The sequence below is a fragment of the Clytia hemisphaerica genome, unplaced genomic scaffold, assembly GCF_902728285.1.
Source record: "Clytia hemisphaerica strain Z4C2 unplaced genomic scaffold, Clytia hemisphaerica genome assembly, whole genome shotgun sequence".
In the NCBI taxonomy this organism is placed as follows: Eukaryota; Metazoa; Cnidaria; class Hydrozoa; order Leptothecata; family Clytiidae; genus Clytia; species Clytia hemisphaerica.
Window position 1 is genome coordinate 2,219,499 of NW_027103595.1, and position 13,679 is coordinate 2,233,177.

General features: G+C 32.1%; 2 protein-coding genes across 3 annotated transcripts; both read right to left on the bottom strand.

Annotated features, from left to right (window-relative positions):
* Nucleotides 1-27: 27 nt before the first annotated feature.
* On the bottom strand, nt 28-6,751 carry LOC136801688 (uncharacterized). 2 transcript variants are annotated; one of them, XM_067058333.1, is made up of 13 exons: nt 6,681-6,751; nt 5,557-5,731; nt 5,179-5,275; nt 4,439-4,768; nt 4,101-4,218; nt 3,901-3,992; nt 3,660-3,756; nt 3,192-3,415; nt 2,726-2,834; nt 2,383-2,556; nt 2,105-2,251; nt 1,711-1,775; nt 28-1,365 (listed from the first exon to the last, which is right to left on the bottom strand). In XM_067058333.1, exons 2-13 carry the CDS (start codon nt 5,685-5,687, stop codon nt 1,063-1,065), a joined length of 1,887 nt encoding a protein of 628 aa, XP_066914434.1. In that variant the 5' UTR covers nt 5,688-5,731; nt 6,681-6,751; the 3' UTR covers nt 28-1,062. The 2 variants fall into 2 exon arrangements, with proteins under 2 accessions (XP_066914434.1, XP_066914435.1); XM_067058334.1 differs by lacking the exons at nt 4,101-4,218; nt 5,179-5,275; nt 5,557-5,731; nt 6,681-6,751 and having other exon boundaries at nt 4,439-4,526.
* Nucleotides 6,431-13,342, bottom strand: LOC136801691 (uncharacterized). The gene is made up of 6 exons (XM_067058336.1): nt 12,894-13,342; nt 7,680-7,793; nt 7,406-7,474; nt 7,163-7,288; nt 6,734-7,013; nt 6,431-6,524 (listed from the first exon to the last, which is right to left on the bottom strand). The coding sequence occupies exons 1-6, from the start codon at nt 12,964-12,966 to the stop codon at nt 6,506-6,508; spliced, it is 681 nt and encodes a 226-aa protein (XP_066914437.1). The 5' UTR covers nt 12,967-13,342; the 3' UTR covers nt 6,431-6,505.
* Nucleotides 13,343-13,679: the final 337 nt, after the last annotated feature.

A 13,679-nucleotide genomic window follows, 5' to 3' on the forward strand; every position in this document is an offset into this window, starting at 1 on the left:
CCCTGAAAATTGAAACAAAATCATATGTAAAACACTTCTTACTAATGTCTTTCTTATTTTGATAACAAATTTGAGTTACAAGATATCAAATAAAATTTGAATTGCAGATCGAAATCCCTCAAAACAACATATTTACAAAGGTTTTGCTTTTTTGGACAAATAATTAAAAAAATGATAGTTAAGGCGAGACCAATTCAACTAGTTGTTTTAGAGGTGGCAGTTTTTAAATGTGGGTCGGTCGGCAAAAAAATATTAGTAGAGTTAGTATCAATAGAGTTTTTTAAAGAGTTTCTTTCTTTTCTAAATTTGTTCTTTGAGGCCAATGTATTTAAATAAAGCTATAATTTAATGTAAAATTTAAAATGCTATTTTCTTATTTCTTTTAAACAAATGTAGAAACCATGAAATCAAAATCTTTAGTGATTTTCACTTTCCATTTTAGTTTCATTTCACTTTTCCAAAAATATGGGTCGGTCGGGCGTCGAAAAACAACTAATTAAATCGGCCTCGCCTAATAAGGATTTTTAATAAAATGTTATTTCTATCCCCGAGAAAAGTTTGATTGTATTTTTCATTTTATTTACATTTTTTAAACTTATTAGCATGTCTGTGAAGTATGCTTCTAGTTATTTGACTAATTTATACCAGGTTACATACAATACACGGGTTCCGAATCAGAGAAATCTATGTTTGTATAGAAAAAGTCTCTGAAAATTTCAAAAAAATCCGAAGGGTCTGATAAAGTAAGATCTATCGTTCACAACAATGAACAAATTAAAGCATGATGGAAAAAGTAATTTTTCAAATAGCCGTTTTTGGGTTTCTTGAAATTCTCATTGACTTTTTACATGAAAACATCGATTTCTCTAATTTAAAACCCGCGCATTTCTGAGCAAAAATCACCCTGAGAGAATTACATCAATTTTGATCGAAGAGGGTAACTTTCACACGCATGATTGAAATACACTAGCAAAATCCAATATAATATATAAAATCCACGAAATAAAATAAAAGTTTCTGTTTTTTTTAGTCTAAGTAAGAATTCTTTTTTAAATTAAGTTTTCATATCGTCGGCCCTTCACTTTCCTCGTCATCGCTATTTTCTTCATTTTCAGGATCAGAAAGTTCACAATCAATATCTCTTTCACCATTAAAATCGTCAAAGTCATCAGAATCAGGATTGTCTGTATCGCTAACAACGGTTTGTTCGATTACTGGCGTATCAAAGTCCAACAGGCTGTCAAAATTGTGAACACCGTTGGGTTCGATTATTGGCAAAAATGTTCGGATGGCGCTTTCAAACTCCCTCCGGTAGTATTCGACACCTTGCTCCTTTAGGGACTTCAATCCTCGTCTTGATTTGATCTGTAAATAAAAATCAATTGAGTTTTAAAGCTTTAATGTATCAAAATATAAAATTCATGCCGCCGGAATGCAAGACCTTCATATCAGAACATAAGTAACTCAAAGTCTTCTAACTGATGAGCAGTGAGGCAGTGTAAGTACTGCTCTCTATTTTTGAACCCTTTTCCCATAGAACGTTGCTAACTAGAATCAAAATTGTAAAAATTTTCGGAAAGAATCTGTCTTACCCAATCTCTTTCAAAATTCTACCTACACCTTTTTTGCCTTCCCAATTAAAAAAGTTTCTATTTTCTCCGTGCACCTTCCTCGTTGTGCTTTCTTTCAACACAAACTATGAAGACTTACTGTCAAAAGATCTTGGCCTGATTCTGACTCAACGTCCTCTTTTAAGTTTGCTGCTACATTTGGGACTAAAAAATAAAAAATAAAGAATAACGTTAGTCGTTTCACTCCTAAATGTTCAAACGTAAAAACATGGATGATAAATCATTGAAGGGAGGATGGATAGTGTAGTTCTAGAAGTATATTATTGTTATCATTATTTTTACAATTGTAAATTCTATCTTTTGTCTTTCCATATTTCTGTTGATGTTGTTTCAGAAACAAGCACTGATTTCGAGTTTACAATCCACAACTTCTCGGAAACAGGCTTTCACGTGCTACATAATCGAATTAAAGCTTCAAATCTGTAAAACCGAATATGTTCAAAGCTCTAAATACATCTTTAATTATTTCTTACTTGTTTCCTTTGATTCTTCCATCAATTTTTGGATCTTTCCTTGCATGAAATTAATAGCATTTCTCATTTCGCTAAATAAAATTTGCTTTTCTTCAATGTAGCGTTGCCTTTTAAGATATTTTTCCACAATTATCCTGCGTTTAACAGCTGAAAAAAAAGAAAAAAGAGACTCCTTTAAATAATCTGAACTTCAACAAAGCCAACTTTTCCATAATGAGATCTAGAGAAAACAACACGTCATAGGCTGTCTTGAAAAAGAATAAATATCTCCTAATTACCTTCAGAATAGGAGCTATCGTCTAACCAAGGTAAAATTCCTTTGCCGAGATGATTATGTATTTCCTTATTATTTGTTTCTCCGGTCAACATTAGATAATCAACAAACATATCAATTTCTGCTTTCTTTAGAGCGGCCAGTTTTGATCGGACTGTTTTCCTTTTTTTACTTGTATCTGAAATAGAATCAATACCAACGAATAAAAATCCTAGATGTAATACAAAAATGTTCTAACATTCATAGGATGCATGTGTAAATAAGATTTTGCAAAAATAATAACAATCTTTAAATTGCATCTAATTTGTTTACTAAATGAAAAAAAATAAACAACAGAGGCAAAATACCTTTTTCTCCAACTTGAGCATTCAACAAGGTCTTTTCAATTTTGGACTTTTCAATTGCCTTTTTGATTAAAGGCAATAAAATCCCTTGGGAAAGGCTTGTGTGTGCATTCTAAACAAGAATTGTTTTAAGAAACTAAGAAGATCTTTTCATTTAGCTGACTTAGAAGAGCGCTAGGGATGTTACATATTGGAAATGTCTATTTTTGGACTTTTTGAAATTCAGTAAAAATAAGTTTGTTAGGAAAAGCTGGCGAATGTTTAATTCACAATAATTTCAATTTTTCATAGGAATCTCTTTTTAAAAATGTTTAGCCCGAATTGATGTTAACTTCTTCAGAAAAAGAGCTCAAATCTTAGTTTTCTTCAAATCAAGCTAATTAGCAATTTGACCCCCTATTTGACTAACAGCCCTAATTCAACCCTCCCTTAAGCATCAATTAATAAAACAAAAATAAAGAAGTCGTACCAGTAAATCTTCGACTTTAATCTCTTTGGTAAGTCGATCAAGTTCTTGTAATTGATCCTGCTTATCAAACTCTAACAGCCGATAGACTTTACCATAATCCATTGTCTTGGGGAATGATAATCTGCTAACAACAATGTGATAGTCAGGTGGAAGGTGAAGCTTTTCCACCAGAAGAAGAAGCTTTTCAGCGTCGGAAGGTTGACGAACCACTCTACTTCTCAAACCTAGAAAAAGTTACAACAAAAGAACAAAAGGTAGAAGTAAAGCAGAGTGAAGCCAAGTGCAGTGAAAGCCTGTAAAAGCCAGTAGAAACTGCAAAAGATGTACTAACGGGCATGGTGTTTTGGACTAACTGCTTGGACAGTACATTTGTAGCAATTTTTATAATTTATACTGATATATAATACATATTGAGCAAAGGTCTTCAATTGAGGACAACGCGCCAAATCCTAACATCAACACTGTTACCTAATGCTTCTTTTTGAATTTCATCCTTCCATTGCATTATGATTTTAGTTGGATGTTTGTCTGACAAGTCACCAATCATTTTTAAATTTTCTTCATTCTAAAACCAAAGAAATTATAGATTAGGAAAAGACTGAGTCCTTCTGGCAATTGACGTACAAATAAATACGCTCAATCATCTCTCACACGAAGTATCATGTCATGCAAAAACCTTTCAACGTAGCAAATTACCGTATCTTGTTACCTTGTAATATCTCTTGACCAAATCTGGTACAAGTTTTTTGATTTTGGATTTGTTCCAGTGAAGAACTGCTTCTGTTAGTGTTTCTTCTCTTCCTGAAAAATTAAATCAGAAATAAATAAAGGAAAAGAACAACTGTATTAGTGACATAAGGGAGAAACGTACTTGAATTAAATATATTTGACTTAATGAACAATATTTACTTTCAGGTAATTGATACTTTGTACTATTTCCAAACCGAGAAAGATAACTGAACAATTGCTCTGTTTCCTCTCCTGTTGAACGTCCGGTACCTTCCAACCATTCACCACTCCAAACAACCTAAGAATTAAGGCATAAATATAAAAAAACAGTATTTCAAATTTTGCAACATAATACTTGTCTTATCGTTTTGCTCAGTTTCGCTCCAATCTACAGCCACCTAGACTGGGGATGGTTACAGAAAAGTACTTCACTGTAGTACTTTAAGTTGATTCAAGGTCCAATGAGGGGGGCGTGAGAAGTCAAAGTACATCCACAAATAAATTGATGAATTAATTACCTGGCATTCTATAGAATGGCCCTTAGCGTGCATTATTGATAACGCTGGCTTGATTGACTCCTTAATTGAAGCATCATCACGAACCATGAACGGCCAAAGCTTGCACATAACATCTGCAAAACAAAATCTAGTGCCATTTGGAATCATAGATTCCTTGATCAAAAAATAGGGATAGCCAAATACTTCGCCTCTGAACATATTAATGGCTTTTTTTGCCATTACATGACGACAAGTTGCCACCTCTAACCCTGTCTCATCGAGCTTTGCCATCTTTCTTGTTACATTTTGTGCTGCCGTCCATGTCCCACCACAAATCGCGCCATTATTATCCTAAAAAGCAATGCAACACAAATTTGCATTGCGTTTTTTTAAGGAAACACGTTTTGCTGAGCAGGCTTGATCTTTTAAGCATTCATCTTTTTTCCTGAAACGTTTCTTAGATGTTTCTTAATCTAAAAGCATTTTGTTCATTTCTGAAATTAATTTTGGAACCCAGTGACTTTCAGTTAATCTATTTTTAGGTTCCAAAGCTTGTTACTCAGGCGAAGTTTATTAATTGCTTTAATAGTTTAAAAAGCAAAAAAAATATATGAAAATGGAGAGATTTTGAATTTTAGCCTGACTACGTTTCCTCAATGTTTCTTAATTTTTTGGTATTTTGAGCTTCTTATTATTTATGATAATGGTAATGATTAGATAAAAAATTAATAAATAGACCAACATTCTTAAAATTATAATACCTTTTTTGATTGATTTTTGTACAAACGATCAATAAATTTAGAAACTGATTCATTAGGAATAATGAATCTTCCGTCATAGAATGATTGTCTCTGCCTTCTAAAAAAATATAAATGAAATTGAGTTGCATCTTTTTCAGGGGGTCAAGCAGTTAGTACTTAATAATGTCTATCGTGGATGTCCATTTTTCAAATGGAAAATGTAGTTAATACTAAGTGTTCTGAGTGAAAGGGTGTGGAAGAACTTTTCGAAATTCTTAAGAACATTTAGTATTTATAGTTTTCAAGAGCATATGTTTAACCTCAATCCTTATTAACCTAAGATTATTGCTAACAATTTTCGATCGAAATGATAAGCTAAAACCTTCTTTATTCACTTACATTCCCCTTTTGTAACGATAAAGCTTTACGTTTCCATCCACATGTGAACTATGGGGCGAAGATGACATGCTGGACATTCCATCCAATCTTTGGATTGAATAAGGTCTTTTTGATCCAACCACAAACACCATTCTCGGAACGCCATCGCAAAATTAGTCGGATTGATGGTAGCTTTCTAAAAAACGATTGCAAAATGTTAGCTAGATCTGCTTCTGTATAGTTTGGAACTAGTAGTTTGGAATTAAAACAATTTACAACGATATTCCAAATAACTTTAACAATTGCGCCTTGGTATTATAGTCAGATAATCAATAAAAACAAGAAAAACCTTTGATAAGGCTAACAATTATTCGAGCAGCCCCATTTACATTTATAAGATTAAAAAATTATGATATATTGGGCAATAGAATAATAAAAACAATGGGACCAAAAGTGTTTTGTGAGTAAAACCAATAAAAACGTACCCTACAAAAATCACCAGAAATTGAGTTGAGGGACTTTAGAAATGCTCGTTCAGAGGAACCAGGCATGAATTTGCGGAATTTGTCCCACAATTGGAAGACTTCCTCTTTGAAGAGGTAGTTTAAACTTTTCGGATTTCCAGGCCAGAAACCTGAGGAAAGCAGTACACTTGTTGTGAAAGGATCAGTCAAAGATGTACATTCGTTGCAACGTAGGTGGTATTTGTTGACATCAAAACGGCCTGTAAATAAAGTTAATAAAGTAACAACAAAAGTGAGACTACAAGTTTAAAAAAACTTCTATAGGTAATCAAATGAATATAAGTGAATAAATTTGGTAACAATTACAATTTTAAGAGGAGATTCCTATAATTGTTGACTTTGAAATTTCTAAATCAAATTGCTTACCTTTCAATGTAACGACAATGCAATACTCATCTGTAGCGATCTTGGTGACTTCCTTACTGCCACAAACTGAACAAACACATTTAAGTGGTGGATAGCGAACTAAAAGTTAATGAAAAAAATAGCAATTCACAGATGTTCCCTCCCTTTTTGTGATTTTGAGAAGTCTCTATGCACTATGATTAAAGTGTGTATATGAAGCTGTTAGATGTATTGCATGATACATTTTCTAATTATAACTGACTATTTGAAAAATACCTGTTGGTATAATTTCTTTCTTCTCATCCAAACACTCCAGAACATCTAGGTACCTGCCAGAGGACAATCTATCATGAAATGGATTTGCCAAGTGGAAGACATCGTCACATACATGACAAAATGATTTGTGACAATCCATGCAATAAAGATCACCAAGTCGATCACAACACACATTACAATGTTCATCCAAAACTTCCCTAGCCTGCATTGTCCTCCAAATATTCTTCCTCAGCAAATCCCAATCTTCTTGGCAGGATCTTGATCTTTCGAACCATGACTTCTTCTTCTTTTTTGTTTTGACAAAGTTAAGAAGGGTTTCTAACCAACTATTCACTGAAATAAATTAAAATAGTTGATCGTTATTACTCTGTTACATTATAACACCAAAAATGTTTTTTTTGCCAGTTTTTTTTTTATCTTACATAGAGTCTTATAATGTTTTTTCCTTAATTGTCTTCAAGAAGGGATGATATGATACCTACTTTTTGTATCACTTTGTGGATTTATGTCATTTAATTCTTCATTATCGATGGTGTCCACATTTTCTGCAATTTGCCAGTTTGAATTTTTTGCATCAATATCCAAAACTTGCTCATCTGCAGTGATTACTGATGAAAATAACAAGAAAGAGTTGAAATTTCAATACATACAAGACACACAACTCTATTTAGATTTAGGTACCTCAATATTACCCAGTGCATAAAATAATGTAACTGCACATTTACCAGTATTTGATATTCTTCTTTTCATTCCATTGTTATGTTTTGGTCTCTTCAGCTTGTAGATCCTTTGACCTAGATTATCCAAAAAAAAAGAGAAAGAATGCATGCATTTAAAATTGAACAAGACAACAAACCTTAGCTAAAGATTAAACCTTTCAAAAGTTTTTGTGCAATAAAATTCAGGTTGAAAAGTTTGAAACAGGGAGAAATCTCTTTGGTCTGTATTGATGACAAAATTTAGAGTTTCAGTTGTCCCGCACAAACAAAATATACTAACCAGTTTCAGCAGATCTCTTGAGTTCAACAAAGCAAATCTCTGATTTTTTCTTGGGTTTTGCTTTAGCTTTAAGTGATTTGTTAACTGCCACAATTTGTTTCATCAAACCAAGACCTAAACAAAGTGATGTGTAGACAAAGAATTTTTGTAATTTTTAGGTTTTTAGCAACCTTCAAAATTTTCCATGGGATGAATATTATCCTCTTTACAAAGAAATAACAATTTTTCAAATCCATTCATGTTAAAAGAATAGTTTTAGTGATTAAAATGATGCTATCCAGTGATCTGCAGTGTTAAGGAAAATAGAGAAATAGAAAAAATAGAGAAAAAATTATGATAATATGCATGTTGTGTCAATTATTTTTTACTTTCTGTAAGTTTGATATAAACTACATATGATCATATTGATAAAAAATTATCAAGGGTGGTAGATTCTACCCCCTGCTTGCCATTAAGAGGGTTTAACTTGTCTTGTCTGAACACTGCTTTAAAGTAATTAAACAAAATCAAACCTTCAAAATTTCATATCTTGTATAGCCAAGGTGATAAGTCAATAGCAGTAAGTTTAGTTGCAAAAGAAATGGTGAAAACATGCTTTCTTTGCAGAATACTTTTTATATATTTCCAAGGCAACTAAAATACTTTGTTTTTCAAAAGTAACTGAAGCCTATTCCCAAGGGCAAAAAAAAACATTCTTGGTTTTATCTAAAACATCAGACATAATGCTACATGGATGATATGTTTTTTCTTGTCCTTTGACAGTAATTGATTGCTTATCCTTAGCCTTGTGTTATTGTTAGCAATTGACAACTAATCAATAATAATATATCAATAATCAATTCTAATTGATTGAAATTTGTTTTAAATAATATATATTTCCCTATTTGCAGCACTGTTTATACATGTAATAGCTTTTCAGAAACATCAGACGTTACAACTTAAAAAATTCCTGAAATTTATAAATTCTTGACCAGCAATCATGATCTAGATAACTGATAAATGATAGATTAGCACTATTGATCACCCAATAAAATTAACTAATAAATATTAATTAGACAAACCTTGATCATTACACTAGTTTAGCATTTTATCCCTATTACACTTATCTAACTTATTAAATAAAATTTATTTTTAGCAATTGTTTGAATCGAAGACTCCCCCATTTCAAATTTTAGCCACTATTTTACAAGCAGCTTTTCTTTATCTTTGCATATATAACTCTTTTGTTTTTGTTTGGCGTCTTGTTGTGCACCTTCCTAGTTTTGCTGGTTGTTCTGCCACTACTTTACTCTAATTCAGCCTACTCAACCTATTTCTTTGTGTCCTCTGTTAGTGCAAAAAAATTTACATAGGTTATTTACTTTTTATTTTTATACAATCTTATAATTTGTATGTATGGATAATGGGTCTTAGGAACTTTTGATACTCAAAATATAGATAGATAGATAGATAGATAGATCATTGCCGATTTTTAAAATCTGAATGCAAATCATTTAATCATCAATTATCAATCTCATGTCATATCATGTAATCCAGACTGTCTTAAAAAATCCAAGTGTTTGATTAAAATTCAAGGAACTTCTGCAAAGTATGACAACAGAGAAAGTTCAGCAAACCTGACAAATATTATAGTTCCACAAAGTTCGACCAGTAAATTAGGGTGCAGAGACTTTAGAGCTTTGAGTAGTGGCCATCAGTTTAACAGGCACATCATGCAGATTTTTTCTTCAGTTCTTTAGTTCTATTAGTTTGACAACAAAACTTAATAGAAATTTATCGACCAACAAAGTTTGATTTTTTAAATTCTAAAAAATTGGTTTATGATTAGTTCCATGTTTTTAAAGGGTTGGTGTAATTTAAGATGCACGATCTAACGATTTACGATTCACGATGCGCGATCCATGCATAAAATATGCTGATTATTCCTAATAATTATCATAAAACTTAAATTATATAACATAATTCTAAAACAATGGCATAATCTTTTCTCGCTTTTGTTTACCACAGTAAATTTATCCAAAAAAAGGAATAAGTAAGCAATGGAACTACAAATAATTACGACCGTAAAATTATGGAAAAAATAACTTACATAATCTTACAATGAAAGAAAGTACAATGCACAAGAAACATTTTTGCTCTCAGTTTTAACAATCAATAATCGAATATAGGAATTTCTTTCTTAAGGCCGTGATACACTGGTCAATATTAAATCAATATTAAAAAACTGTTACTATATATGGATCATAAATGTTATTGAGCTAATATTGCTGAATATAAGGTAAAAATTTGTATTTAAAATGATCTTCAAATTTATGAAAGTGCTCTATTGTTCGAGAGAGTTGATTTAAATTGAAATTTTTCAATTTAATTCACCTTCCAGCCACTATTCAACAATAGAAAGAAAGGAAAAACTATTGATTTCGCTTAAATGTAAACAAACACTTTCCATTCAATTTTTCTCCAAGAGAGAGAGAAAAAATTTCTCTTCTTGAACAAAGGGCAAATGCTCCTATTGTTTGCAATATCACCTATAATTTTGAGCAAGTGTAAGGGCCCAAATTATAATAGATCAATATTCTATGATTGAATATAATTTAGACTATTGATAAGTGTAAGGAAGCGATCAATTTTAGATTTATATCCATATATAGTAACAGTTTTTGAATATTGATTTAATATTGACCAGTGTATCACGGCCTTTAAAGCAAATAAAAGAATATATTGGAGAATGATATGTTTTGCGGACCGTAATGTACAAAGCAAAAAACGGATGCTCTATTATGAGAAAGAATTTTCTTTCGGTAAACAATTCCCATTCAAGTTATGAAAACGAGAGAGTACAGAAGGTGAATGCACGTGGCTTTCACTTTCTTTTAATCTATGAAAACGCACTGAAAACTTTTTTTAAATATAATTTGTATAATCTTACATAAATTATGTTTTTAAAAATAATTGAGTTTCAGCGAATGAAAGTTTGTAAATTGCCTAAATATTTTATCATGATTAGTATAACTACGCATGAATTAACATATTTTATGCACGGATCGCGAATCGTGCATCGTAAATCGTTAAATCGTGCATCTTAAATTACACCAACCCGTTTTTAAAGGAGGTTAATATTAATCTTAGAGATTTTTAATTAATCTTTAAGATTGAATAGAGCTTTCGGGATTCTATGACATCGTCTTAGAAAAGTTAAGGTTTCTTGGACAAAATATTTTTTGTGGTTAAATTTAAGATTGGACACTATAATAAATTATTAAATCATTCTTGTGTAAATTTAAATTACATAAAACTCTCATTTTTTAGATTGAGATATCGGTTTTCATGTTTCATATCAGACCAGATATCGGTCTATTGCTCTTTTTGGTTGAGGTAAACAAATATTTTGGATTTCTTTTTGTTTTCGATTAAAGATTGCTCCACGTTCATATCTATTCAATACCATCGAAGGGTGATATATTGCACTTTTCTGCCATACTTTTTACTCACTTTATTTCCTTTGTTTTACTCAAAATTCCAGTCATCAAATTAAATCTCTTGTTTACAGATTGAAACATGTGATCAATTACAATCTAAACCTTACAAAAATTTGCCTTCGTCTTTAAAATGTACATATTGGCGATTTGGTAAAATACACCCTGCAAAGTATGGCAGAGAAGGTACCACTGTACCAATGTATCACTCTTCGACGTTACTAAAGAGCTTGTATATAATTCAAAAAAGCTGAGTTAGCAAACAAACATTTCTCAAACTTTAAGACACAGTATGGTGTTTTATATATATGCAGTAATGGTCATACATTAATCAAATAATCGTAATTCAAATATTGATGTGTACCTTAAAAGAGAGTACCATGGAAAGGTGATATCGTGAAGTCGGGTAACTTGCATCAGTGGAGGGAAACTTGCATAGCCATCAATTAATGACTGATCAATCAAAGCAGCAAAATTTCAAAACAAATGAACTACCCAGCTCTGCTCGCAGCTCTACTCTACCATTTTTGTTTTGATTTAATTTTATATTATAATGACCAGCCAGGTCATTCATTTTAAAGGCTATGCATATTAGCCTCCACTGATGCAAGTTACCTGATCTCCAGTACATTGCGCTATCTGCCATCATAAACCTTTGCACTGTGTATTTTAAGGAATATAGCTGTAATATAGCAATATATTATACATTTTAAAAACGAAAGTGAATTTTTGTTACAGCATGTGTTTTGATTTGAGTTATTCTTGATTGATATATTGACTTTAATCTTATAATATCCAGACGGTGTCGATCGAACGAATCGAACGCCGAATCAATTGAATGCAATTGAACACAATCAAATAATTGCAATTCGATTGTCGAACGCCGAATCGCAATCGAATATTACCCAGGATTTGCCGTTCGATTGCTTCGATTACGTTCGATTGTATTCGATTATGTTGGAGTACGTTCGATTGATTTAGATTTTATTCGCTTTCATGTGATACTTGATAAGCGCTCGGCCGCCCACGCTAAAAAGCTCTAACAGAGTGATCCAATTTAATTTTATCGCAATCAAACTCAGCGAACATAATAGACCTTTTTTCAAAGAGGACGTCCTGTTGAATAATTATGTAGTCCAGCCATAAAAACAATGATAGAGCCATGCATAATTACTGTATCATGCATATTGTAATAATTATGCATGGTTTTATCATTGTTTTTCTGCTGGACTACATAATTATTCAACAGGGTGGCCTCTTTGAAAAAAGGTCTATTGTAATCGAACCAATGGAACATAGTCAATGATAATCGAATCGCAAATTATTCGATCACGTTCGATTACATTCGATTGGTTCGATTACGTTCGATTGCGATTTTTGTTCGAAGTTCTTCGATTGACACCGTCTGATAATATCAGATCACAATCTACTATCATGCCTTTCAGTGGTAAATGTGGTAAATGCTTGTAAATGCATATGCATAAAAATTAGGCACTGTGGACTGTGGACCTGTGGACTGAGGTTTGATTCCCACTTGCAGCGGTTCACTTGGCAAGTGGATGAACCTTCGCCAGAGTCAACCCATGCCATGTGAGGGGAATTGGGTAGTCAGTTCAAGGTGCTGACTGGACTGGGCATTAAAAAACAATCACAAAAACTTGTTTTTCCACCACTCGCCGCATCATTTTCACAAAATGTGGCAAATGAAAATGTTGAACACAAAGAAGAAACTACTTACTTGTCTTTCTTGGTCGCTTTGACTGTGATGGCTGTGAGGAACACTGCTGCTCACCATCATTATTTTCTGCCATAAATAAGTAATAATATGTTGAACTATCTGTTCCTGTATGTTTAAAAGAAATTCAATTTGAAAGTAGCCATTTTAATTTTAGATAGAAAGTTCAAATCAAGACAACAAAGCAAAGCTTTTCGAGTTGTGCAACAATGGATAAAACTTTGTTATCTTGATTTTATTTCATCCAGCAAACAAGATAAGTTGTACTGACGGTATAATAATTACTGTATACTTTTTGCTTTCCCTTTGTGTCCTTGGGTTAGATACCCGGGTTTCTTTTTAACCGTATAGCGGTATTATCATAGTTCCGTAGTTTTGATCATTAAATCAACTAAAACCATTGATTGAACGATTAAAACGAAAAACATGATAATCATTGATTTAACGTTCGCTACTATGTTGACCAGGTTCCAAATTGTTTCTACAAAATGTGTCTAAAAGTGGCAAAAGTGCTTACATTTTTTGTCACCTAATTCCAAATGATCGATTGTGTCCTTTGTGTTAAAAGTGGTAAATTCTCAATCTCCACCAAGCAAAAAACAAATTTGTTTTGTTTCGCGCAGTTTGTGTGAAAAGTGGTAAACAAAATGGCAGCTTTCGAATGCATAAATTTGATTTTAATTTTGCATTAATTTTCCGTCGCTATGTAACTAGAGAATAAATTTTTTCAAAGATGGCAGAAGGCATAATTTATGTTGTACCGATTGAAAATGTAATATAAAGACCTAG